General features: G+C 42.9%; 1 protein-coding gene across 2 annotated transcripts in view; it reads right to left on the bottom strand.

Moving 5' to 3' along the window:
- LOC143275542 (glycerol kinase 5-like) overlaps window positions 1-25,238 on the bottom strand; it is a 58,192-nt gene that overhangs the window by 22,862 nt on the left and 10,092 nt on the right. For both annotated transcript variants that reach the window (XM_076579732.1, XM_076579731.1), the window contains exons 5-15: window positions 24,408-24,591; window positions 16,350-16,391; window positions 15,350-15,487; window positions 12,989-13,062; window positions 10,487-10,547; window positions 8,247-8,373; window positions 7,038-7,142; window positions 6,359-6,409; window positions 4,223-4,266; window positions 1,490-1,653; window positions 1,023-1,156 (exon numbers count right to left, since the gene is read on the bottom strand). In XM_076579732.1, coding sequence (XP_076435847.1) covers window positions 1,023-1,156; window positions 1,490-1,653; window positions 4,223-4,266; window positions 6,359-6,409; window positions 7,038-7,142; window positions 8,247-8,373; window positions 10,487-10,547; window positions 12,989-13,062; window positions 15,350-15,487; window positions 16,350-16,391; window positions 24,408-24,591 — 1,124 coding nt within the window. The remainder of the gene's footprint in view (window positions 1-1,022; window positions 1,157-1,489; window positions 1,654-4,222; window positions 4,267-6,358; window positions 6,410-7,037; window positions 7,143-8,246; window positions 8,374-10,486; window positions 10,548-12,988; window positions 13,063-15,349; window positions 15,488-16,349; window positions 16,392-24,407; window positions 24,592-25,238) is intronic.

The raw sequence follows: 25,238 nt of genomic DNA on the forward strand, positions 1-25,238 counted from the left end.
AACCACTCCGTTACCACCACCTTCCTCCTGAGAGCTTGAATGGCGAGACCAAGAATCGAACCTAGACCCAGAGTATACAGACACTGTCCTGGCAGATGAATAGGCTCCTTAACCACTCCACCACCACCACCTTCCTCCTGGGAGCTTGAATGGTGAGACCGAGAATCGAACCTAGACCCAGAGTATACAGACACTGTCCTGGCAGATGAATAGGCTCCTTAACCACTCCGCCACCACTACCTTCCTCCTGGGAGCTTGAATGGCGAGACCAAGAATCAAACCCAGACTCTGTATATACAGACACTGTACTGGCAGATAAGCTTCTTAACCACTCCGCCACCACCTTCCCCCTGTAAGCTTGAAGCAAGCAGCACAAGGAGGGGAGTGAAGAGACGAGAGGAAGGATCGAACACAAACCCCTGCCCGACAGGCGCAATAGCCGAGTGGTTAAAGCGTTGGACTTTCAATCTGAGGGTCCCGGGTTTGAATCTTGGTAACAGCGCCCGTTGGATAAAGGGTGCAGATTTTTCCGATCTCCCAGGTCAAGATAATTCTGTGCAGACCTGCTAGTGCCTGAACCCCCTTCGTGTGTATACAGCAAGCAGAAGATCAAATACGCACGTTAAAGATCCTGTAATCCATGTCAGTGTTTGGTCGGTAATGGAAACAAGAGCATACCCAGCATGCACGTCCCCGAAAAGAAAGTATGGCTGCCCACATGACAGGGTAAATAAAAAAACAAAACAGGTCATACATGTAAAATGTTACATGTCTGTCTGAGTGTGTATGCACACACGCCTGAAACCTAACTGAATAACACAGGAAACAAATGATGAGCGCCCAATGGCGCCCAGGTAGTAGGCAGCCTGATGTGCAAATGACCCTCGGTTTCTAAAGCGCTTAGAGCTTGGTCTCCGACCGAGGATGGGCGCTATATATAAGTATCCGTATCAAATCAAATCAAATCAAGAGAAGAGGAAGGAAAGGAAAGGAAGAATCGAACCCCTGCCCACCCCCCTCACCTGAGGCCAGACCGGCCAGGAAGGCCGCCCCCAGGCTGGTCATGTCGGGGTGGGCCGAGCGGTCGATGGGCTGGTGGATGATGTCCGCCAGCATCTGCACCAGGAAGTCATTGTTGCACACCCCTCCGTCCACCCTGCACACACACACACACAGAGACGCACATGAATGCAAATGCACTGCACGCATATACACGTGAAAACTCTTGCATATTTGCACGCGCGCGCACACACACACACACACACACACACAGACGCACATGAATGCAAATGCACTGCACACATATACACTTGAAAACGCTTGCATATTTGCACGCACACACATACACACACACACACACATCACCCCAACCCCCACACCCCTCCTACACACACACACCTGATGCAGGACAGCGGTATCTGCACATACACCCCTCCCCCCTCACACACACACACATTCCTCCCGCCCATACACGCCCACACACACAAACCTGATGCAGGACAGGGGTATCTGTGTCTCACTGATGATGGCCTCGTACAGACCCTTGAAGCGGAAGGCCAAAGAGTCCAGCATGGCTCGCACAATGTGGGCCTTGGTGGTGGCCTGCGTCACGCCCATCAGACTGGTGGTGGCCGAGTCGTCGTTCACCGGTTGCTGAGCGTTGGTTGTGACAGTGAAAACACTTTTTTTTATTTCATTATTCATCCTAACGGGCGCAACAGCCGAGTGGTTAAAGAGTTGCGCTTTTGAATCCAAGGGTCCCCGGGTTCGAATCTCAGCAATGGCGCCTGGTGGGTGAAAGGTGAAGATTTTGTGCAGCCGACTGACAACTGCCTTTATTTATCTTTTTTTTTTTTCTCAAGGCCTGACAAAGCATGCTGGGTTACGCTGTTGGTCAGGCATCTGACTACAGGATCTTTAACGTGCGTATTTGATCTTCTGCTTGCATATACACACGAAGGGGGTTCAGGCACTAGCAGGTCTGCACATACGTTGACTTGGGAGATTGTAAAAACCCAGGCGCCGTCACCGTGATTCGAACCCGGGACCCTCAGATTGACAGTCCAACGCTTTAACCACTCGGCTATTGTGCCCGTCGGCAGCCTTATCCATTTTCGGGGGTGTGCATGCTGAGTTATGTTCTTGTTTCCATAACCCACAGAATTCTGACATGGATCAGAGGATCTTTAATGTGCGTATTTAACCATCTGCGTGTGTGTACATATGAAGGGGGTTCAGGCACTAACAGTATCAGTAGCTCAAGGGAGTGTCACTGCATTCGGTCAAATCCAAATACGCTACACCACATCTGCCGAGCAGATGCCTGACCAGCAGCGTAACCCAACACGCTTAGTCAGGCCTTGAAAAAAAAATTTTTAAATAAAAAATAAAATAAAATAAAATAAAATAACCAAAATTTTTTTAAATAAAAATAAAAAATAATAAAATAACCAAAATTTTTTTTAAATAATAATAAAAAAAAAATAAAAAATAAATAATCAAATAAATAAAATAATAATAAATAAATAAAATAAAACAAAACAAAACAAAACAAAAATTTTGATAAATAAATAAAATAAAATAAAATAACCAAAACAAAATCTAAATAAATAAAATAAAATAAAATAAAATAACAAAACAGGTCAGCACTAACAGGTCTGCACATACACTGACCTGACAGATGGGAAAAATCTGCACCCTTTACCCACCAGAAGCAACAGGGATCGAACTCAGGAAACTCAGGCGAGAATCCAATGCGCCAACCATTTGACCACCGCTCCCAACCATAACGTACAGATCCATCGACATTCTGAGAGAGACAGACATACAGACAGACAGACAGGGAAACGAGGGGCGCAGAGGGAGGGACCATATAGTTTTCTGTTTCAGTTTCAGTTTTCTCAAGGAGGCGTCACCGCGTTTGGGTAAATCCATATTCACTACACCACATCTGCTGGGTAGACGCCTGATTCCGCAGCATTGCCCTACACGCTAGTCAGGCCTTGAGTGCATGCATATATAACAAGAGAGGCAAGGCCTTCAAGACTCACTTGTGATACACTTTAAAAAAAATAAATAAATTAAAAAAAATCCAAGCTTTTTATGTATTGTGTATAATTTCAAAATGTAATGTTTAAGATGAGAAAGATCAGTTTAAAGCAAATTGAGTCCCCTAGCATTAATTACAGAGTAATTTCCCTTTTTTACTATCTGCACCAAAATGTTTGCAAAATGAATAAAACTTCCATGCTGAGCAAAAGAAGTTCCCGTTTGAACAGAAAATGATAATAATGACTGCTCTTGTTGTTGGGTCAGAATTTTAGATCAAAGTGCCAAGTTTAGAGAATACAAAAAATATAAATATAACAGTAAATGCAGTTTGCATATAATTAGGCTTCTTTTTTTTCTTTCTTTTTTTTGTGCCCATCCCAGAGGTGCAATATTGTTTTAAACAAGATGACTGGAAAGAACTGAATTTTTCCTATTTTTATGCCTAATTTGGTGTCAGCTGGCAAAATATTTGCAGAGAAAAAGGCAATGTTAAAGTTTACCACGGACACACAGACACAGACATACACACACACAACCGAACACCGGGTTAAAACATAGACTCACTTTGTTTACACAAGTGAGTCAATAAATTTGTGGATCAGACTGGATTTTTTTTTTTTTTTACAGAATTTTGCCACAGGACAACCCTTTCATTGCCATGGGTTCTTTTCAGTGCACTGAGTGCGTGCTGCATACAGGACCTCGGTTCACCGTCTCACCTGAATGACTAGACGCTCAGTTTTGACTTTCCAGTCCAGTCACACATGGGAGAAAGGGTGAAACTGGGATTCAAACCTAGACCCCGTACGCACACTGATAAGCATCTTATCCACTCTGCCACCCTTCTCCTTCACAAAATATTGGAGGGATAGGAGAAAGACAATGCAAATCTATCTTCCCCAGAGAAGAAAAGGAGCAATGCATACACATATATGTCAACAGGGCAGAAGTTCAAAAAGTGACCTTGAACTGAACACATGTCAACAGGGCAAAGTTCAAAAAGTGACCTTGAACTGAAACCATGTCAACAGGGCAAAGTTCAAAAAGTGACCTTGAACTGAACACATGTTAACAGGGCAAAGTTCAAAAAATTGACCTTGAACTGAACACATGTTAATAGGGCAAAGTTTTAAAAAAAGTGACCTTGAACTGAACACATAACCTCACTGACCTGCAGTCCGCTGAAGGACGGCACAAAACACACCCCTCCGGAATCTGGGGGGCAAAAACATTTGTGTAACTTCACTGCAGTAGCAATAGCTGCATCAATAGCAGTAGCAGCAGTGCTAACAGCTGTTGCAACAGTAGTAGTCACAGCAATAGCTGCTCCAGTAGCTGTAGTAGTACTAGTAGAAGCAGCAGTAGTTGTAGTAGTAGTCGTAGTAGTAGCATTAGCAGTAGTAGTAGCATTATCATCATCAGCAGCAGCAGCAGTAGCACAAGTAATAATGTGTATGTACGATAGTCAGTCGTGTCTGGCTATGACCATCAGAACAGTATCAGTAGATCAAGGAGGCGTCACTGCATTCGGTCAAATCCATATACGCTACACCACATCTGCCAAACAGATGCCTGACCAGCAGCGTAACCCAACGCACTTAGTCAGGCCTTGAAAAAAAAAAGAAATAAAGAAAAAGAAATAAATAAAAAATAAATAATAAAAATAAAATAAAATAAAATAAACAAAGTAAAAAATAACAAAATAAATAAATAAATAAATAATAATAATAATAAAATAAAAGAAAAGAAAATTTAAAAAATAAATAAATAAATAAATAAGATAAATAATTTTTTTTTAAGATAAATACATAAAAATACTACTACTAATAATAATATTTAAAAGGCGCAAAGATAAATAAGAGAACGCTGGCCATTAAGGAGAAGCGTGAGCGAAGGAAGCAGGGCTCAACTTGTGGAGACGTTTTCCCTTGCAACACCTGTGGGAAGTGCTGCGCATCCAGAATCGGCCTCTTCTCTCATATGAGGACACACACCAACAGATAAGCCTGCCTGCCTACTCGTCCATCGGTCTGACGGGAGACTCCATTACATTACATCAAGCGCAGAGTGCAGCATGTACTCTGACTTCCAGTACTGTACAAGGCACTAAAAGAAGTGATGGCCTAGAGGTAACGCGTCCGCCTAGGAAGCAAGAGAGAATTTGAGCGCGCTGGTTCGAATCACGGCTCAGCCGCCGATATTTTCTCCCCCTCCACTAGACCTTGAGTGGTGGTCTGGACGCTAGTCATTCGGATGAGACGATAAACCGAGGTCCCGTGTGCAGCATGTACTTAGCGCACGTAAAAGAACCCACGGCAACAAAAAGGTTGTTCCTGGCAAAATTCTGTAGAAAAATCCACTTCGATAGGAAAAACAAATAAAACTGCACGCAGGAAAAAATAATTTAAAAAAAAGGGTGGCGCTGTAGTATGGCGACGCGCTCTCCCTGGGGAGAGCAGCCCGAATTTCACACAGAGAAATCTGTTGTGATAAAAAGAAATACAAATACAAATATAAAAATGTCCCACAATCGCGACCACTAACGACAATTAAACAAGACGTTTCAACAAGTGACGAACATAGGTGACCATACTACGATTCTAACCTTTATTTGGTGACAACAGAAAGGAAAGCAGCATGAAACATATTGGCAGGACACACATTTCAAGCAGGATAACTTGTGAACGCTTCGGGCCAAAAATATGCATGCTCTGGAATAAACAGTGATTCTTTGGCACTCAAGGAACTAAAAGGAGGAATTTGTATCACACTCCATGTTTGGTGATACATATACTTACCATGTCAAACTGACGCAAACTAGGCCTATCGGTTTGCTCTGCTTGGCCAAATTTCGCGCGGCTAACAGTGAAAAGATGACCCGTCTTGCCCGGTCTGCTCTTATCCAATCAAACGCCTCTAAAAGCTACAAGCGCTGAATCATTCCGTGGCCCAAGGCTCTCGACGCCATCTTGTTAGGTTTACGGAAATATTCAAATAGTTAAGATTTCCAGGCTGCATGTATATGCAAGCGTCAGAGGGTTAACTCTCTCCATACGAACGGCGAAAGAGACAACGTTAACAGCGTTTCACCCCAATTACCATCATCAAAATATTGCAAGCGGAAGGCTCTTATACTGAAGATGTGAATGTTGACAAAGAATACCACAGTCCTGACGACAGAAGCTAAAGGTTGGGTCATTCAGACACACACAGGACATCCGAGGGGTCTGTGTAGAAGAGAGGACTGGCCGTACTGAGTGAGTTAACTAACAGAATGTGAAAGATCCTGAAAATGAATTGTGCTCACCTTGTACTGATGCTGCCATTTCGCCTGTCTCCGACACATCTTCAAAAAGGCCTGAAATTGTAAAGCGTGAGCAGTTTCATTTCCTTTTCTATCAAACTTGGAATCTTTGAAAGTGAACGAGCAGAACCGTAAAAAGAGCTAAAACATAACACAAATATAAAGTCTAAGTATCTTTGTCAACTTGGCAATGTTGCCATACCATAAAACCAGACCATCACAGACATCCATACAAGAGACCTAAAACTTCAATCAATCAATCACTTTATTGTCTGATACAGAGTACAGAAATTCGCCTTCAGGCTTGTCATAAAGAAAATAAATTGTCCGATACAGAGAACAGAAATTTGCCTTTAGGCCACTGACCTAAATTTTGTACCCACAACAACACGGTATATTCCAACAAGTACTGACCTATTTTTGGCACCCACTGACTTAGTTTCTGTGCCCACTGACCTAGTTTTTGCACCCACTGACCTATTTTTGGCACCCACTGACTTAGTTTCTGTGCCCACTGACCTAGTTTCTCTGCCTACTCCAACACAGAATTTTCCAACAAGCACTGACTCCCCCCCCCCCCCCCCCTACACACCTACTGACCTAGTTTTTGCACCACTGACCTAGTTTTAGCACCCACTGACCTAGTTTTTGCACCACTGACCTAGTTTTAGTGCCCACTGACCTATTTTTTGGGCCCACTCCAGTACAGTGCCGGTGTCTGCAGAATGACCCTCCGCTATGTAAGTGAGGTCCTTTCCGATCTTCCAGGCAACCAGAGGGTAAAGGCCTGTCACGACACACATTGTTCTCTCGTTTAGTTTATGGGAAGGGAGTGTGTGTGTGTGTGTGTGTGTGTGTGTGTGTGTGTGTGTGGGTAAGTGTGTGTGTGTGAGTGTGTGTGGGGTAGGATTGCAGGGGGGTATGTATGTGTGCATGTGTGTGTGGAAGGGGAGGGGGTGGGAGGGTGCATAGGTGTGCGTCTGTATATTTGTGTGTGTGTGCATCTTTGTCGGTGTGGTTGTGTGTACGTGTGTGTGTGTGTGTGTGTGTGTGTACGTGTGTGTGTGTGTGTTTGTGTGCCTGTGTGTGTCTGTGTGTGTATATATATATATGTGTGTGTGTGTGTGTGTGTGTGTGTGTGTGTGTGTGTGAGTGTTTGTGTGCCTGTGTGTGTCTGTATGTGTGTGTGTCTGTATGTGCGTGTGTCTGTATGTGTCTGTGTGTGTGCGTGTGCGTGTGTGTGTGTGTGTGTGACTGATGCGTGTCGCATTGCATGTTTCTTAAAAAACACACAGGCAACCACCCAGGACGGACAGAGAAACAACCTCCCCCCTCCCTGCCCCCCCCCCCCCCCCTGCCCTCCCCCCCCCCCACACACACACACACCCAGCTGCGTACATGACACAGTAAAAACGGTCCTCCACCATAAAAGCCCTCTACATGTGCATGCGAGTGAACGTGGGAGTGGGTTGCAGCCCACGAAACAACGATGAAAAAGAAAAAGAAGAAGAAGACCCCTCCCCAACCCCTATCCCACCCCCAACCCCTCCCACCACCTGACCCTCCCCTACCACCCCTACACACCCATCCCCACCGCCACCCACATACAGCCACCCCGGTAGTACCTGTTATGGAGGCGTGAGGATTGCTGCTAGTGTTCATGCTGACAAAGGTGAACAGACAAAGAGACCCCCCCCCCCCACCCCACACACTCCGACCCTCCCCCAACATCCCCCTCCACACCCACACAGCCCCCCGGTAGTACCTGTCGTGGAGGCGTGGGGCTTGCTACCAGTGTTGATGTTGACAAAGGTGAACAGACAAACAGACGCCCTACCCCCAACCCTCCTCCAACATCCCCCTCCACACCCACACAGCCCCCTGGTAGTACCTGTCATGGAGGCGTGGGGCTTGCTGCCCGTGTTGATGTCGACGAAGGTGCCGGTGCCCATAGTGCACTTGATGTCTCCAGCTTTGAAGCAGCACTGGCCGAACATGGCGCCCTGCTGGTCTGCGACCTGTCACCCACACAGATAGGGGATGAGGGGGGCGGGGGAAGGGGGGGGGGGGTCACACTGTCCCTCCTCTCTTTCTCTCTATCACACACACACACACACACACACACACACACACACACACACAGAGAGAGCACTGGCCGAACATGGCCCCTAAATGGTCCGCAACCTGCCGCCAACAGACAGACAGGGGGAGTCACTCTGTCCTTCTCTCTCTCTCTCTCTCTCTCTCTCTCTCTCTCTCTCTCTCTCTCACATACACACACACACACACACACACACACACACACACACAGAGCACTGGCCGAACACGGCCCCTTGCTGGTACACCACCTGTCACCCACACAGATAGGGGAGGTCACTCTGTCCTTCTCTCTCTCTCTCTCTCTCTCTCTCTCACACACACACACACACACACACACACACACACACAAACACACAGAGCACTGGCCAAACACGGCCCCTTGCTGGTACACCACCTGTCACCCACACAGATGGGGGGGAGGGTCTCTCTCTCTCTCTCTCTCCTTCTCTCCATTCAATTTCTGTGTGGAGGGGAATGGGGAGAGAGGGGGGGGGAGTTGGAAAGGAACCAAATAGTCTCTCTCTCACCTTTAAAGTCTACGCCCATCCGCCCATCGCTTACAGACAACTCTTGGTCAATTTCTTCACAAAGGCAGGCAGTTACTGTATTGTATTGTATTGTACTGCATTACTCTTGTTGTCACAGCAGATTTCTCTCCGTAAAATTCAGGCTGCTCTCTCTAAGGAGAGCGCGCCACTACACAGCAAGCGCCACCCATCTTTTTGTATGCAGTTCTTTTTTTTTTTTCTTTTTTTTTTTAAATCTGTTTTTCCTATCGAAGTGGATTTTTCTACATAATTTTGCCAGGGACAACCCTTTTGTTGCTGTGGGTTCTTTTACATGCGCTAAGTGCATGCTGCACACGGGAACCTCGGTTTATCGTCTCATCCGAGTGACTAGCGTCCAGACCACTACTCAAGGTCTAAGTGGAGGGGGAGAAAATACTGGCGACTCTGCCGGGATTCTAACCAGCGCGCTCAGATTCTCTCGCTTCCTAGGCGGACGTGTTACCTCTAGGACATCACTCCACACAGTAGTTACAATACATAGTATCAGAACACAAAACAGAAAATTATGTCATTTGATACAGACGGACAGACGAGAAAAAGGAAAAGGAAAAAGACTCTTCGGCAAGTGCAAAAATCTTGACCTTATCTTTGAATCAGAACTCAGCCTACGTAACCTATGATCAGTATCCGTTAACTCTCTCCATACGAACGGCGAAAGAGACGACGTTAACAGCGTTTCAGCCCAATTACCATCATCAAAATATATCAAGCGTAAGGCTCTCATACTGAAGAGGTGAATGTTGACAAAGAATACCACAATTCTGACGACGGAAGCTAAAGGTGGGGTCATTGAGGCACCCACTGGACATCCGAGGGGTCTGTGTAGAGGAGAAGAGAGGACTGGCCGTACTGAGTGAGTTAAGATACCAGAACACTGAGTCAGGCCCACAAAAAATCCTGAGGGTAGTATTCAGTGTGCACATACATATTATTGTACTTAGGTGTAGAGCTTGTGGAGAGGGAGGGGAGTGAGTGAGTACAGGAGACACAGAGAGAGAGTGAGAGGGTGTGTGTGTGTGTGTATGTATACCATGCTTCTCTTTCAGGGAATATGATTTTGTGTGAAGCCATCATGTATGTGTAATATACGTTGCATGGTCTTGTAGGTGTTTGAACATGCCACTGGCAGAAGACAGATTAAAAACATGAGGAAAAAAAAAAGAAAAGAAAAGACAACAGAAAGGAGAAAAATGATGATGGAAGGAACAAAAAACAAAAAAAAACAAAAACCGATACAAAAGGCAAAACGACCAAAAAAAAAAAAAAAAAAGAACCTTTCAGGGATGTTGAAACTGTCCTGCTCATTTGCAAAACTTTTAGTTAGGCATCCACTGATTTCTCCTAAAAAAAAAAATTAAAAATTTAAAAAAAAGGAAAAAGACGCACAAAAGAGTGTATGCATGATCCAAGACGTGTCGAAACGTGACGTGCTGTGTTGTGAAGAAATGAAATCCAAACTTACCACGGCCCGGATAGGAATGGGCACCCCGAAGATATCTGGGTGAGTCGACCCAAAGTCACCGCTGAAACAACATCATAATGATGATAATAATGATAATAATAACAACAATAATAATAATAGTAATAACTGTGATGATGATGATGATGATAATAATGATGACAATGATAGCAACAACAATAACAATAATAATAACAACAACAACCACAACAATCATCATCACCATCATCAGCAGCAGCAGCATCTATCATCATCATCATCATCATATTAATAATAATGAAAATCATAGTTATCATAACAACAAAAACAACAATAATAACAACAACAACAACAACCACAACAATCATCACCATCATTATCATCATCATCATATTAAAATAATGATAATCATAGTAATCATAATAACAATAATGATAACAACAATAACAACAACAACAACAATAATAATAATAATAACAAGAGAGGCAAGGCCTTCAAGACTCACTTGTGATACACTTTTTTTTTTTAAATCCAAGCTTTTTATGTATTGAGTATAATTTCAAAATGTAATGTTTAAGATGAGAAAGATCAGTTTAAAGCAAATTAAGTCCCCTAGCATTAATTACAGAGTATTTTCCCTTTTTTACTATCTGCACCAAAACGTTTGCAAAATAAATAAAACTTCCATGCTTAGCAAAAGAAGTTCCTGTTTGAACAAAAAATGATAATAATAACTGCTCTTGTTGTTGGGTCAGAATATCAGATCAAAGTGCCAAGTTTAGAGAATACAAAAAATATAACAGTAAATGCAGTTTGCAAAAATTTGGCTTCATTTTTTTATTTTTTTGTGCCCATCCCAGAGGTGCAATATTGTTTTAAACAAGATGACTGGAAAGAACTGAATTTTTCCTATTTTTATGCCTAATTTGGTGTCAACTGACAAAGTATTTGCAGAGAAAATGTCAATGTTAAAGTTTACCACGGACACACGGACACACAGACACACGGACACACACACACACACACACACACACAGACAACCGAAAACCGGGTTAAAACATAGACTCACTTTGTTTGCACAAGTGAGTCAATAATAATAAAAATGATGATGATGATGATAATAATAATAACAACACAACAATAACAACAACAATGATAATAATAATTCCAGTGAATAATAATAATAATAATAATAATAATAATAATAATTCCAGTGGCCTTCCAGTAACAGGCTCTGCTTTCGTATTCAAATGGTGTGGGTCTAGTTTTTCCTCTTGGGCAGGAAGCATACAAAAACTACAGTACTGACAGACAAGTCAGGGGAAAAAGAGAGGGAGAAAGGGGAGGGGGAAAGGGGAGGGGGAAAGAGAGAGACAGAGACAGAGAAAGAGGCAGAGAGAGAGAGAGAGAGAGAGAGAGAGAGAGAGAGAGAAAACAAGAATCAAAATCAGAATTATATATATATATATATATATATATATATATATATATATATATATATATATATATATATATATATATATATATATATATATATATATGTATGTATGTATGTATAGATAGATAGAGACAGACAGACAGACAGATACAGATACAGATACAGAGATATATATCCATATATCATGTATATACACAAGATGTATATATACTTTCATACACATTCATACCTAGTAACATACACATATGAAATGAGAGAGAGACTAGAGAGGGAGAGAAAGAGGGGGGGGGAGATAGTGACAGACAGGCAGAGATACAGACACAGACACAGACATAGACAGGCAGAGATACAGACACAGACATAGACAGGCAGAGATACAGACACAGACATAGGCAGAGATACAGACACAGACATAGACAGGCAGAGATACAGACACAGGCATAGGCAGAGATACAGACACAGACACAGACAGGCAGAGACACAGACAGGCAGAGATACAGACACAGACACAGACAGGCAGAGACACAGACACAGACATAGGCAGAGATACAGACACAGACACAGACATAGACAGGCAGAGACACAGACAGGCAGAGACACAGACACAGACAGGCAGAGACACAGACACAGACAGGCAGAGACACAGACACAGACAGGCAGAGATACAGACACAGACACAGACAGGCAGAGATACAGACACAGACACAGACAGGCAGAGACACAGACACAGACAGGCAGAGATACAGACACAGACACAGACAGGCAGAGATACAGACACAGACACAGACAGGCAGAGATACAGACACAGACAGGCAGAGATACAGACACAGACACGCAGAGACACAGACACAGACAGGCAGAGATACAGACACAGACAGGCAGAGATACAGACACAGGCAGGCAGAGATACAGACACAGACACAGACAGGCAGAGATACAGACACACACAGGCAGAGATGCAGACACGGACACAGACAGGCAGAGATACAGACACAGACAGGCAGATATACAGACACAGACACAGACAGGCAGAGATACAGACAAAACACAGACACAGAGTGGAAATAGCTACACACAACCTGACTTACCTGGTGTCCCTGATTTCAGGTAAGATGGACGTTGGAATGTTGACAAGACCCGTCACGACAGGACTCCACTCCACCTGTCAGGCAAACATAACAACACACTCACAAAAAAAAAAAAAAAAAAAAAAAAAAACACTACAGCAATGAAAACACAAATGGGTTTGCTATTGGCTGACTTATATTGAAGAGCCAATCAGAAAAACCGTAATGTTCTGACATCAGCGAACATAGTACCAACATGGCCGCACCTTTTCACTGTGTTTTGTGCATGTGCTTTGGATAAAAAAAAGATCGATTTCAATACAAATCAACCAACAGCAAAACACAACACAAGTGTTTACGCACCGCTCAACCGGTGGCTAGGCATTATGTCATTTTTCTCTACCACCGGTAAAACGGTGGTCAGGGCACTCTTTTTATATCTGCCGTGACACATCAAATACCAATTATCTGCAAATTTTGGCTCAGGAGCTCAGGCAGAAGGGTTAAAATTGCTCAGGAACTCAGGGCTCAAAGGGTAAAAGGAAATTAGACCTTTTGTCTGCTGGAAATGGGGGGAAATGAGAGCCCCCATAATTGCAAGGAGAGATTTTTATAATCTAATAGTAGCGCAAGGCTTACTAATGAGTAATGAAATGAGTTTTGTATTTTACTTTTTGAAAGTAAGTGCCGACACGATTTATCCAAGTAATCACTTGTGTCCGCCAGTCGATAGTGATTTCACCTTAATATGAGCTTGATCTCCCGATCTGGCCAAGTGGTTTTGCGACCTGTTTTGATTCACCATCAGACACAAAGCGAGAGCACCAAAGAATCGATAGACAAAAAAAAACTTAGCCGTATGCAGAGCGCAAGAGCAGGAGTCAAGATGGCTGCCGGAAAAAGAGGGCGCTAGTCAGGGAAGCAAAGGGGAGGTAACCTACTTCGGGAGGTTATCCGCTGTAGCTACTTTCATTTTCTCCGCATAGGCGGGTAGTAGTTTGCACAGGACAGGAATCAGACCCCTGCCGGAGTCTGCACTAGTGGGTCACGGTTAAGTATGTGGAATTAAAACAACATTTTCCCGGGTTCGAATCACGGTGACGGCGTCTGGTGGGTGAAGGGTGGAGATTTTTACGATCTCCCAGGTCAACATATGTGCAGACCTGCTAGTGCCTGAACCCCCTTCGTGTGTATATATGCAAGCAGAAGATCAAATATGCACATTAAAGATCCTGTAATCCATGTCAGCGTTCGGTGGGTTATGGAAACAAGAACATACCCAGCATGCACACCCCTGAAAACGGAGTATGGCTACCTACATGGCGGGGTAAAAACGGTCATACACGTAAAAGCCCGCTTGTGTGCATACGAGTGAACGCAGAAGAAGAAGAAGAAGAAAAACAAATTTTTTTTTTTTTAATCCATGATCGTTGCCCTCCTAACCAAAACACCAGGCTGTGTGGGCCTTACCAAGTGTGGGCCTTACCGAGTGCGGGCCTTACCAAGTGTGGGCCTTACCGAGTGTGGGCCTTACCAAGTGTGGGCCTTACCAAGTGTGGACCTTACCGAGTGTGGGCCTTACCAAGTGTGGGCCTTACAGAGTGTGGGCCACACCAAGTGTGGGCCTTACCGAGTGTGGGCCTTACCGAGTGTGGACCTTACCGAGTGTGGGCCTTACCGAGTGTGGGCCACACCAAGTGTGGGCCTTACCGAGTGTGGGCCACACCAAGTGTGGGCCTTACCAAGTGTGGGCCTTACCGAGTGTGGGCCTTACCGAGTGTGGGCCACACCAAGTGTGGGCCTTACCGAGTGTGGGCCACACCAAGTGTGGGCCTTACCGAGTGTGGGCCACACCGAGTGTGGGCCTTACCGAGTGTGGGCCACACCAAGTGTGGGCCTTACCGAGTGTGGGCCTTACCGAGTGTGGGCCTTACCGAGTGTGGACCTTACAGAGTGTGGGCCTTACCGAGTGTGGGCCACACCAAGTGTGGGCCTTATCGAGTGCGGGCCTTACCGAGTGTGGGCCTTACCGAGTGTGGACCTTACCGAGTGTGGGCCACACCAAGTGTGGGCCTTACCGAGTGTGGGCCTTACCGAGTGTGGGCCACACCAAGTGTGGGCCTTACCGAGTGTGGGCCACACCAAGTGTGGGCCTTACCGAGTGTGGGCCTTACCGAGTGTGGGCCTTACCGAGTGTGGGCCACACCAAGTGTGGACCTTACTGAGTGTGGGCCACACCAAGTGTGGGCCTTATCGAGTGTGGACCACACCAAGTGTGGGCCTTACTGAGTGTGGGCCTTACCGAGTGTGGGCCACACCAAGTGTGGGCCTTACCGAGTGTGGGCCTTACCGAGTGTGGGCCTTACTGAGTGTGGGCCTTACCGAGTATGGATCAAAGATGCCGGTGGTGCTGGCACAAGAGTAGTCAGTGGCGTGCACCTGCCCGTCCGTCAGTTTCCACACCAGCCAGGTCTCTATGCAACCAAACAGTGCCTGGTTCTCGCACGCCCGTGATCGTACCTGCCGAAGGTCAGAGTGAGGAGTTAAACATTATTTCTTCTTTTTTTTTTGATATATATATTATTTATCTTTGATCAGTCCAATGCTCTGCCTATATAAGTGTGTGTGCGTGTGTTTATGTAAGTTTGTGCCTGCCTATGTGTGCATATGTGTTAGGGTAGCTGTTAGATACACATGTATGTTAAAATGTATGTATGCAGCGTGTGTGTGTGTGTGTGTGGTCACATTTTGGTGTGTGTATGTAACATAGATATGATGTTTTATGTTAACAAAAGCGTTTTTGTAAAGCACCTAGAGCAGATTTCCGGATAGTGTGCTATATAAGTATCCATTATCATTATTATTATTATTATTATTATAAGTATCCATATCAATCAATCAATATCAGAGATTAACAAAAGCTGACAGCTCTACAACTAGTTCTGCCAGCAGCAAAGTGCTCTGTGAATATCAGCTAAGTGATGGCAGAGAGTTGGGTGGAGGAGGGGCGCGGGGGGAGAGAAAAAGTGGACATCAAACAACAATGACAAATGTGTGTGTGTGTGAGAGCATGTGTGTGTGTGTATTTGTGTGTGTGTGTGTGTGTGTGTGTGTGTGTGCCTGTGTGTGTGTGTGTGTGCCTGTGTGCCTGTGTGTGTGTGTGTGAACATGTGTGTGTGTGTGTGTGTGTGTGTGTGTGTGTGTGAGTGTGTGTGACAGCTCTATGTACACTGCTAGCATCAGGACTGCAGAAGACAGCTGTACACCAGATTCGTGGTGAGCAGCATTTAGAGTAATGACACTAATGAGGAAATATGACAGCAAAAACAAAGTAAACAACAACAACAACAAAAAAGTGGATGAGAATGCACCCATTACTTACATTTGGAACATTGTTCAACACCCAGTGTAGCCGCAGTGTCACCTGTCAGGAGAAAAAGAAGGATTGATAATAATAATAATAATGATAATAATAATAATAATAGTATTTATATAGCGCTGAATCTTGTGCAGAGACAAATCTTAAACGCTTCGGCTTTCACACCAGTCAATCACACGCATGCATAACTCTAAAAATGAAGAAAACTGAAGACAAGGAAGAGGTAGGGGAGGGAGGATATATCTTGTGAAGCGGTGGGTTTTAAGGCCAGACTTGAGACAGAGCTGAGTGCAGAGACCTGATGAAGCGAAAGAGGAAGTTCATTCCAAATACAAGGTCCAGAGACAAAGAACGGCGTCCAACAGTGGAGTGTTTGAATCTGGGTATGCGTAAACAGAGTGGATCTGAAACCGATCATAGAGAGCGAGATGGAGTGTAGAGGTGAAGGCAGCCACAAAGATAGGAAGGGGCAGACTTGTGAATACATTTATTGCACAGAGTGCTGATCTTATACTTTATTCTGTGTGAGACAGAGAGCCAATGGAGATGTTGCAAAACAGCAGTGATGTGCTCAGGTCTTTTCTTTCTGAGGACGAGTCGGGCAGCAGAGTTTTGTATGTGCTGACGGGACTGAATGGATGAAACAGGCAAACCAGACAATAGAGAGTTACAGTGGTCAAGGCAAGAGAGAATGAGAAAAACAACAATTCTAGATGTTGCGTCAGTGGACAGATATTTCCGAATGGAACTGATGCGTCGCAATTGACAGTAGCAGGATTGACACGATTACGTTAAGTAGTCTGTCCCAGTCAGTTCGGTTCAGTTCTAAAGGGAAGTTTACCTGGGTTAGTTCTCTGTATCTTGCATCGGCACCCGTCAGTTTTATCTGTTTTACTGCCATCGGCGATTTTAGATGGCTAGACAGTTCACCACCATATGCCACTTTTGTCAACATCAAGCGGTCTTCTTAAAACGACTATTTTTCACACTTCAACAGACGGGCGCACTAGCTGAGTGGTTAAAGTGATGGACTTTCAATCTGAGGGTCCTGGGTTCATACCTCGGTGATGGCGCCTGGTGGGTAAAGGGTGGAGATTTTTCTGATCTCCCAGGTCAACATATGTGCAGACCTGCTTAGTGCCTGAACCCCCTTTGTGTATATAAGCCAGCAGAAGATCAAATACGCACGTCAAAGATCTTGTAATCCATGTCAGTGTTCGGTGGGTTATGGAAACAAGAACATACCCAGCATGCACACCCCCGAAAATGGAGTACGGCTGCCTACATGGCGGGGTAAAAACGGTCATACACGTAAAAGCCCACTCGTGTGCATACGAGTGAATGTGTGAGCTGCAGCCCACGAACGAAGAAGAAGAAGACATGGCAACAAAGCTTGACAAATGCAGCCAACTTTCCTGTGCAGTAGGAAACTAACTGACCTCCCTTTGACCGAACTTGAAGTGAACAAGTCCACTATGTTGCTCTGACAAGAAATGGATCGTGTGACAGAGACAGCGTCAAGTCTAAACTTATGTGGCTCTGGGGAGTGGCTTAGCAGTGACAGTGTCAATGTTATTTTCATCTTTTTTTAATTGTGCTTTTATACAAACTAGATGGGCATAAATGTATCATATCAGCTCGTACTGTGTTAAACGAAAAAGCATCCATCAGTCTTCACAGACTATGGAGTTGCGTTCTCAGGCTGGTGATTGATACAGCGTTGATTAACTCTTTCCATACGAACGGCGAAAGGGACAACGCTAACAGCGTTTCACCCCAATTACCATCATCAAAATATTGCAAGCGGAACGCTCTTATACTGAAGACGTGAATGTTGACAAAGAATACCACAATTCTGACGACGGAAGCTAAAGGTTGGGTCATTCAGACACCAAGTGGACATCCGAGGGGTCTGTGTAGAGGAGAAGAGAGGACTGGCCGTACTGAGTGAGTTAACAAACAGCAAAGAGTGGTTGGGTTGGTCTCTCCATTCACAAGGTACGCAACTTCAAGTCAATGCTGCTTACGCTACCCATTCAGCTAGCACACAGGTAAATAAAAGGTACATACACTGGAACAAACCCAGACACTTCCTCACAAAAACGAAGCACCGGGCCCGTCCTTATACCGATCATTTGACATGTGCACACAGCAGCAAAGACTGAAGAAATGTGCAAACACAAATAACTTAAGCTTTTATTCAAAGCTGGCATAGCCTATTAATCCTGAATATGCTAAACAGATTATATATATATATATGTGTGTGTGTGTGTGTGTGTGTGTGTGTGTGTGTGTGTGTGTATTTGTTGTATTTGTATTTCTTTTTATCACATCAGATTTCTCTGTATGAAATACAGGGAGAGCGCATCGCTACACTACAGCACCACCCATTTTTTTGTATTTTTTCTTGCATGCACTTTTAGTTGTTTTTCCTATCGAAGTGGATTTTTCTACAGAATTTTGCCAGGAACAACCCATTTTGTTGCCGTGGGTTCTTTTATGTGCGCTAAGTGCATGTTGCACACGGGACCTCGGTTTATCGTCTCATCCGAATGACTAGCGTTCAGGCCACCACTCAAGGTCTAGTGGAGGGGGAGAAAATATAGGCAGATGAGCCGTGATTCGAACCAGTGTGCTCAGATTATCTCGCTTCCTAGGTGGACGCGTTACCTCTAGGCCATCACTCCACATATATGGACAATACAGAACAAACACATGGCTGCCTTGATGGTTTCACACACACACACACACACACACACACACACACACACACACGAAAAACGAACAGGGAACCATAGAACTTTATGTGCCTTTGTCTTTACAAGAGGGTTATCGAATACTAGAAAAAACATCGTGGAACAAAGTCAGAGAATTATACCAGGAAAACGGCAAAACTTTAAACCGTAGTGTAATTAATGTTCAAAAACCGGGAACTATCAATCAGTCAAATACATACAGTAATTCAAGGCAGATTCAGACATTATCAAACAGGATAAAACTGAACGCTTTTATAACTAAGTTCAGCAAAGATGTCAGATGCATATGTGTGTTTAGAAGATTGTGTGTTTAACAAGATAAATAGTGCAAAGGGTGGCAAGGGGAAGGGGAAGAAAGGTTGTAAAAAGTCCAGTGACGATTTTGACAATGACGCAATTGCTAATCGTGTCGCAGAGCTGCTCGTCCCGTTGTTGTCGTCATCGTTAAAAATTATTTTGGAACAAAGTCTAAAGAACATTTTATTAACTATTGTCGATGCTGTCACCAAACAGTTTAATCAAGACGTTGAGGTGTTGAAAAAGCAAAACCTCCTTCTTCAGTACAAAATAGACAAACAAGAACAATACAGCCGACGAGAGAACGTTAAAATCATCGGCATTCCAGAACAAGACAACGAGGACCTGGAGGAGGAAGTCAGTAAAGTCTTCCAGGCTGCGGGCTGTACCATCAAGCCCAGTGAAATAGCTGTTGTCCACAGGTCTGGCCAGAGGAAGACCAACAGCCACAACTCCACTGTTTCCCGTGGCAACGCTCCCGCTGGCCGACCTGTGCTGGTGAAATTTGTGTCTCGGCGGACAAAGGCGACGCTGATGGAGAAGCGACGTGCCCTGAAAGAGACCCAGGAGTTCAAGAAAGTCTTCATCAACGACGACCTGACTCCTCTCCGCTCCAGACTGCTACACGTGGCAAAGCGCAACGAGGCAGTTGACAGGGTGTCGACAACGCATGACGGTCGGATCCGCTGTGTCCTCAAGAAGACGCCGGGCCAAACCACAAACGCCAAGGTCGTCCTGATTGACAACCCTGATGACCTATTCCACCTTGGTGTGGACAGTGTAGACTTTGAAGCTTTGGGTCTTCAGCATGTTGTGGGATAGGGGTGCGACGGAGAGCAATGCAGTTTTCTTTCAGAAAACGGTCAAAATGTGTTACCTGACAGTTTTGTTGATTGTTTTAATTCACGTGATTGTTGTTCTGCTTTACATGATTCTTCTGTGAACTATTCAAAAAGCTCAGCTGGTGAAAGACATAACATAAGCTTTGTATCACTCAATGTTTGTGGGTTGCGAAGTAGGTTAAAACATAGTGAATTTGTTACGCACATTAGTCAGTTTGATGTTATCTTATTAACAGAAACAAAAACAGACAAGCAAGATCACTCATTCCTTGAAAAATTTTTCTATGAACTTGGGTATTCAATACATGTTTACAGTCGAAAATGTTCATCGTACCAACGTTCAGGTGGTGTTGCTTTTGCATACAAAAAGAAATATTGTAATTATATTACCACTCTACCAAACAAAGACAGCAACTCAACATGGTTCATGATCAAATCATCTTTAACGGGATATGATAAAGATGTGTGTGTTGGAGTGGTTTACATCCCTCCTGAAGGATCAGTGTATAGTAGTGTTGATATGTTTGATGATGTTGAAAACATGCTCTTTGATATACAAAGTAAATATGATTGTTATATTCTGTTAGCAGGTGACTTTAATGCTTATACAAAAAATTTGAAAGATTTTATTGATCAACATCAGAGTGACAGTAAAGGTCCATTCCATGATTTGATCAATGTTTTAGATGAGCAGTTATATCCAATTAAGTGTAGACATAATCAAGATAATCGTCGACCAAACAACTATGGGTATAGATTGATTGACTTGTGTAAATCGTCTTCATTGTATATTCTTAATGGAAGAGCAGGGAGAGATGATGGAATCGGAATGTTTACTAGTAATGGCTGTACTGTGGTTGACTACATGATTGGATCCCCTTTTTTGTTCACAAAAATAACAGATTTTACTATTTCCCCTTTTGATGCTTTATTATCTGATGTACACAGCCCGTTGATCTTGTCTCTGGCTACTGAGTGTCACATATTATACCATAAAAATCATACTGATACGGCTGTCATACCGTGTCATAAAAAATGTGCCACATCAAATTTAACAGGTCAGAATGAAATAATACGAAAATGGGAACACGAAAAGGCTGCTTCTTTTCAAGAAAATTTGTCTAACGCCGAGCTTACACACTTAAATGACGCAATCGATGCTGATGATATTGACGTCATAAATGATAAACTCGCAAACATTCTGATTCAGACGGCAAAAGATACTCTCGGGACATATCAAATTCGTACTTCTAAGACAAAACACAGAGATAGTCGCAGCTGGTTTGATTCCACATGCAAACGAAGCCGATCAGAGTATTTTAAAGCTAAACACAGAGTAAAAAAAAGAAATTCTAGTAAAAATAGAGACACGCTGGAAAGAGTCAGCAAAAGTTACAAGTCCGTTTTAAAGAAAGCAGAAAAGACGTGGAGAAAAAAATGGCACAGTGAACTACGAAGTTTACGCAAAATCAATTCAAGGGAACTATGGAATAGAATTAAAAAGAAAAAGAAAACCTCTTGTCCCATAAACTTAGAAGACATGTTTCACCATTTCAGCAACCTTAACGTTAATGATAATGAACATATTGACAGTACAACGGCAATACACATTATCAATTTAGAGGATAATGATGATATTTTAAATGCATGTATTACTGAAGATGAAATTACTTCAGCCATCAAAAGACTGAAGAATGGCAAAAGTGCCGGTGAAGACATGATTCGTAATGAATATATCATCAACAGCGTTCCTTTGCTGACAGAAACATACTGTAAATTATTTAACAAGATACTGGACGAAGGTGTTGTACCAGAAAAATGGGTATCCGGCTTGATATTGCCATTGTATAAAGGCAAAGGTGATACACTTGACTGTGATAATTATAGGGGGATAACTTTGCTCAGCTGTGTTGGAAAACTATTCACTACAGTGTTAAATGCTAGACTGACTGATTATATCAATACAAACAATATACTTTCAGGAGCCCAAGCAGGATTTAGACAGTCCCATTCTACATTAGATCAAATGTTTGTTTTGAAATCACTTATTGATATTTTCTCCATGAAAAAGAAGAAACTTTACTGTGCTTTTGTTGATTTTAAAAAAGCCTTTGATTCAGTTTGGAGAAGTGGGTTATGGCAAAAACTTGTTCATGAAGGCGTGAATGGTAAAATTTTGCGTGTCATAATGAACATGTATGATAGAATTAAGTCATGTGTGTTTTTAAATGGTGAAAAATCTGATTTCTTTAGCATTTGTAAGGGTGTACGACAAGGAGAAAATCTCTCGCCTTTGCTTTTTTCTCTGTATCTCAATGATTTAGAGTTGTATTTGACTGAGCATAAGAGTCCATCTGTTGATCTTTTATTGAATGTTAACATTTCAGAGTTAGATAATTACATGCGATTATTTGTACTGCTGTATGCAGATGACACAATTTTACTTTCAGAGACGAAAGAAGGATTACAACAGTCCCTCAATGTTTTTCACAAATATTGTTTAGAATGGAAACTAGTGGTCAATGTAAAGAAAACTAAAGTGATGATATTTAATTCTACAAACAAGCTAAAGCCTGTTTTTAAGTTTGGTGATGCATGTTTGGATGTTGTTGATTCTTTTAAATATCTTGGCATCGAATTTAGTAGAAACGGAACTTTTTATAAAGCTAAAAAACTGATTTATGAACAGGGCCAAAAAGCTATGTTTTCGTTACTTCAGTCAGCCAGAAATCAAGATTTACCTTTACATATCATTCTGGACATGTACCAGTCTATGATTGTTCCTATTTTGTTGTATGGTGCAGAAATATGGGGTTATGAAAATGTAGATATACTTGAAAAATTAGAATTGAAATTTTTGAAACGCTTGTTCAAACTGAACAGAAATACTATGACCCAAATTGTTTATGGAGAAACTGGTATTTATCCAATTAGTGTGTTAGTGAAAATGAGATTAGTTCGATTTTGGACCAGCTTAGTAATATCAAACACAGAAAAATATTCTGGGAAAATATATTTGATATTACTTGACTTATATCGAAATGGTATTTATTCTTCAAAATGGATGAGTTGTATCAGACAAATTTTAATAGAAGCAGGGTATGACTGTGTTTGGGATGCTCAATTCTTCTTGGAGAGGGAATCTTTCTGCAAGAATGTCAACATTGCTTTGAGAGATAGTTTTCAAAATCTATGGAGACATGCTCTAGAGGCGAGTAGTAAATGTTTGTTTTATAGAAATTTCAAAAGTGGATTTGGTAGAGAAAAATATATAAGTCAAATGCCTGATAATTATGTTATCAGCTTCTTCAGATTTCGAAGTAGTAATCATAAGCTGGAAATAGAAACAGGGAGACACAAAGGCATACCACGAGAGTTACGGTTTTGTAAGGTTTGTAACATGTCTGTGATTGGTGATGAGTTTCATTTTATAATGGAATGTCCCAATTATGATCAGTTACGAAATAGATATGTTCCAAAAAAATATTTGTCTCCAAAATCGGTTTTTAATTTTTGTAATATGCTCAAAGGAGGCAAAAAAGTCATTTTAGCTGTAAGTAAGATGATTAGATTTGCAAATGTTGCCTAGTTATACTTTTGGAGTTAAAAGACATTTGTGTTTTCTCAACTTTTATGTGCCATTGTTGTGTATTTGGAAATGTTTGTTATGGGCACGAAAAGAGTATTTTGCAGTAATCCTCCATACTCCAATAGGAGTGAAAGGATAATTAAAACTTGAAACTTGAAACTTGAGAACATATATCTAGCAACCATATAATATTCGAATGTCAGAATCTAAAATGTTTTTTCACCAGACTTCACCAAAAGTTCTTTTGAATGTGTTATTAACAATTCCAATATGTTATCTGCTGTTGCAGAAGGTTTGCTGCGTAGTCCAATAGGACATTTGTTATAGTTGTTTGATGTTGGCGTTTATAACGTTTCCATTTTCCCTAGCGTTGTCTCTCCCTATTCACCCTCCACACATACACACATTTTTACCACCATCCCCCTCCCACAACCCCTACCCCCACTCGTTTTTTTGTCTGTTTTTTTTTCGTCTGATATCACTTCAAGTGGAAAGACGCTAAACTGAAGACGAACGAACACACACACACACACACACACACACACATATACACACACACACACACACACACAATCACCTGTTTCGTCATGAACCTGAGAACGCTGGCAGCCTTGTGTCGCTTCTGGCGCGTGAAGAAGTGAGCGAACCTGGCCCCGCTGTTGAGCAGTCTGAGCGTCACTGAGTTGTTCCACTGCAGCACGTCGTCTGACGCCCTCAGGTCTTGCCAGGATATCAGGTTGTGGAATGTCTCCCCTGTCTCCCTGGACCCCCCAGGGCAATTTCCAACATTATTATTATTATTATTATTATCATCATCATCATAAGCATTTACGTCTAATTTTGAAAATAAGCCCAAGGCGTTTACAAATAGAACACATACGTAAAGATCAAAAAGGAAAAACTGAACACAAGATACCAAACATTATCAACAATTATTCATCCGCCCCCGTCCCCCCCTGCCCCCTCCCCCCCCCACACACACACCCACAATACCCACAAGCACACACCCACATACACACAAACACCAGTCACAGCACACAATCATAAATAGTACACAATCAAAAATACAACCAACAATTTCTGAAACTATCAAAACTCACTCACTCACTAATAGCCATATTAGTTCATACTGGAAAGGGATGAGCTGTTGAGAATTTATTCAGGAGGGGAAAAAGGTGGGTCTTCAGACTGGATTTGAAAAGATTGCAGCGAAGATGAGTGACGGAGAGGGGGAGGAAGTTGATTCCAAAGAAAGGAGGGCTTGGTATGAAAAACTGTGTTGGCCATACGTTTCGTTACTCCCATCTTTTACCTGACTCACACACACAGAGACAGACACACACACACACATACACACACATACACACACACACCCTTACACACACAGAGACAGACACACACACACACA

Source organism: Babylonia areolata, chromosome 30, assembly GCF_041734735.1.
Source record: "Babylonia areolata isolate BAREFJ2019XMU chromosome 30, ASM4173473v1, whole genome shotgun sequence".
NCBI classification, from domain to species: domain Eukaryota; kingdom Metazoa; phylum Mollusca; class Gastropoda; order Neogastropoda; family Buccinidae; genus Babylonia; species Babylonia areolata.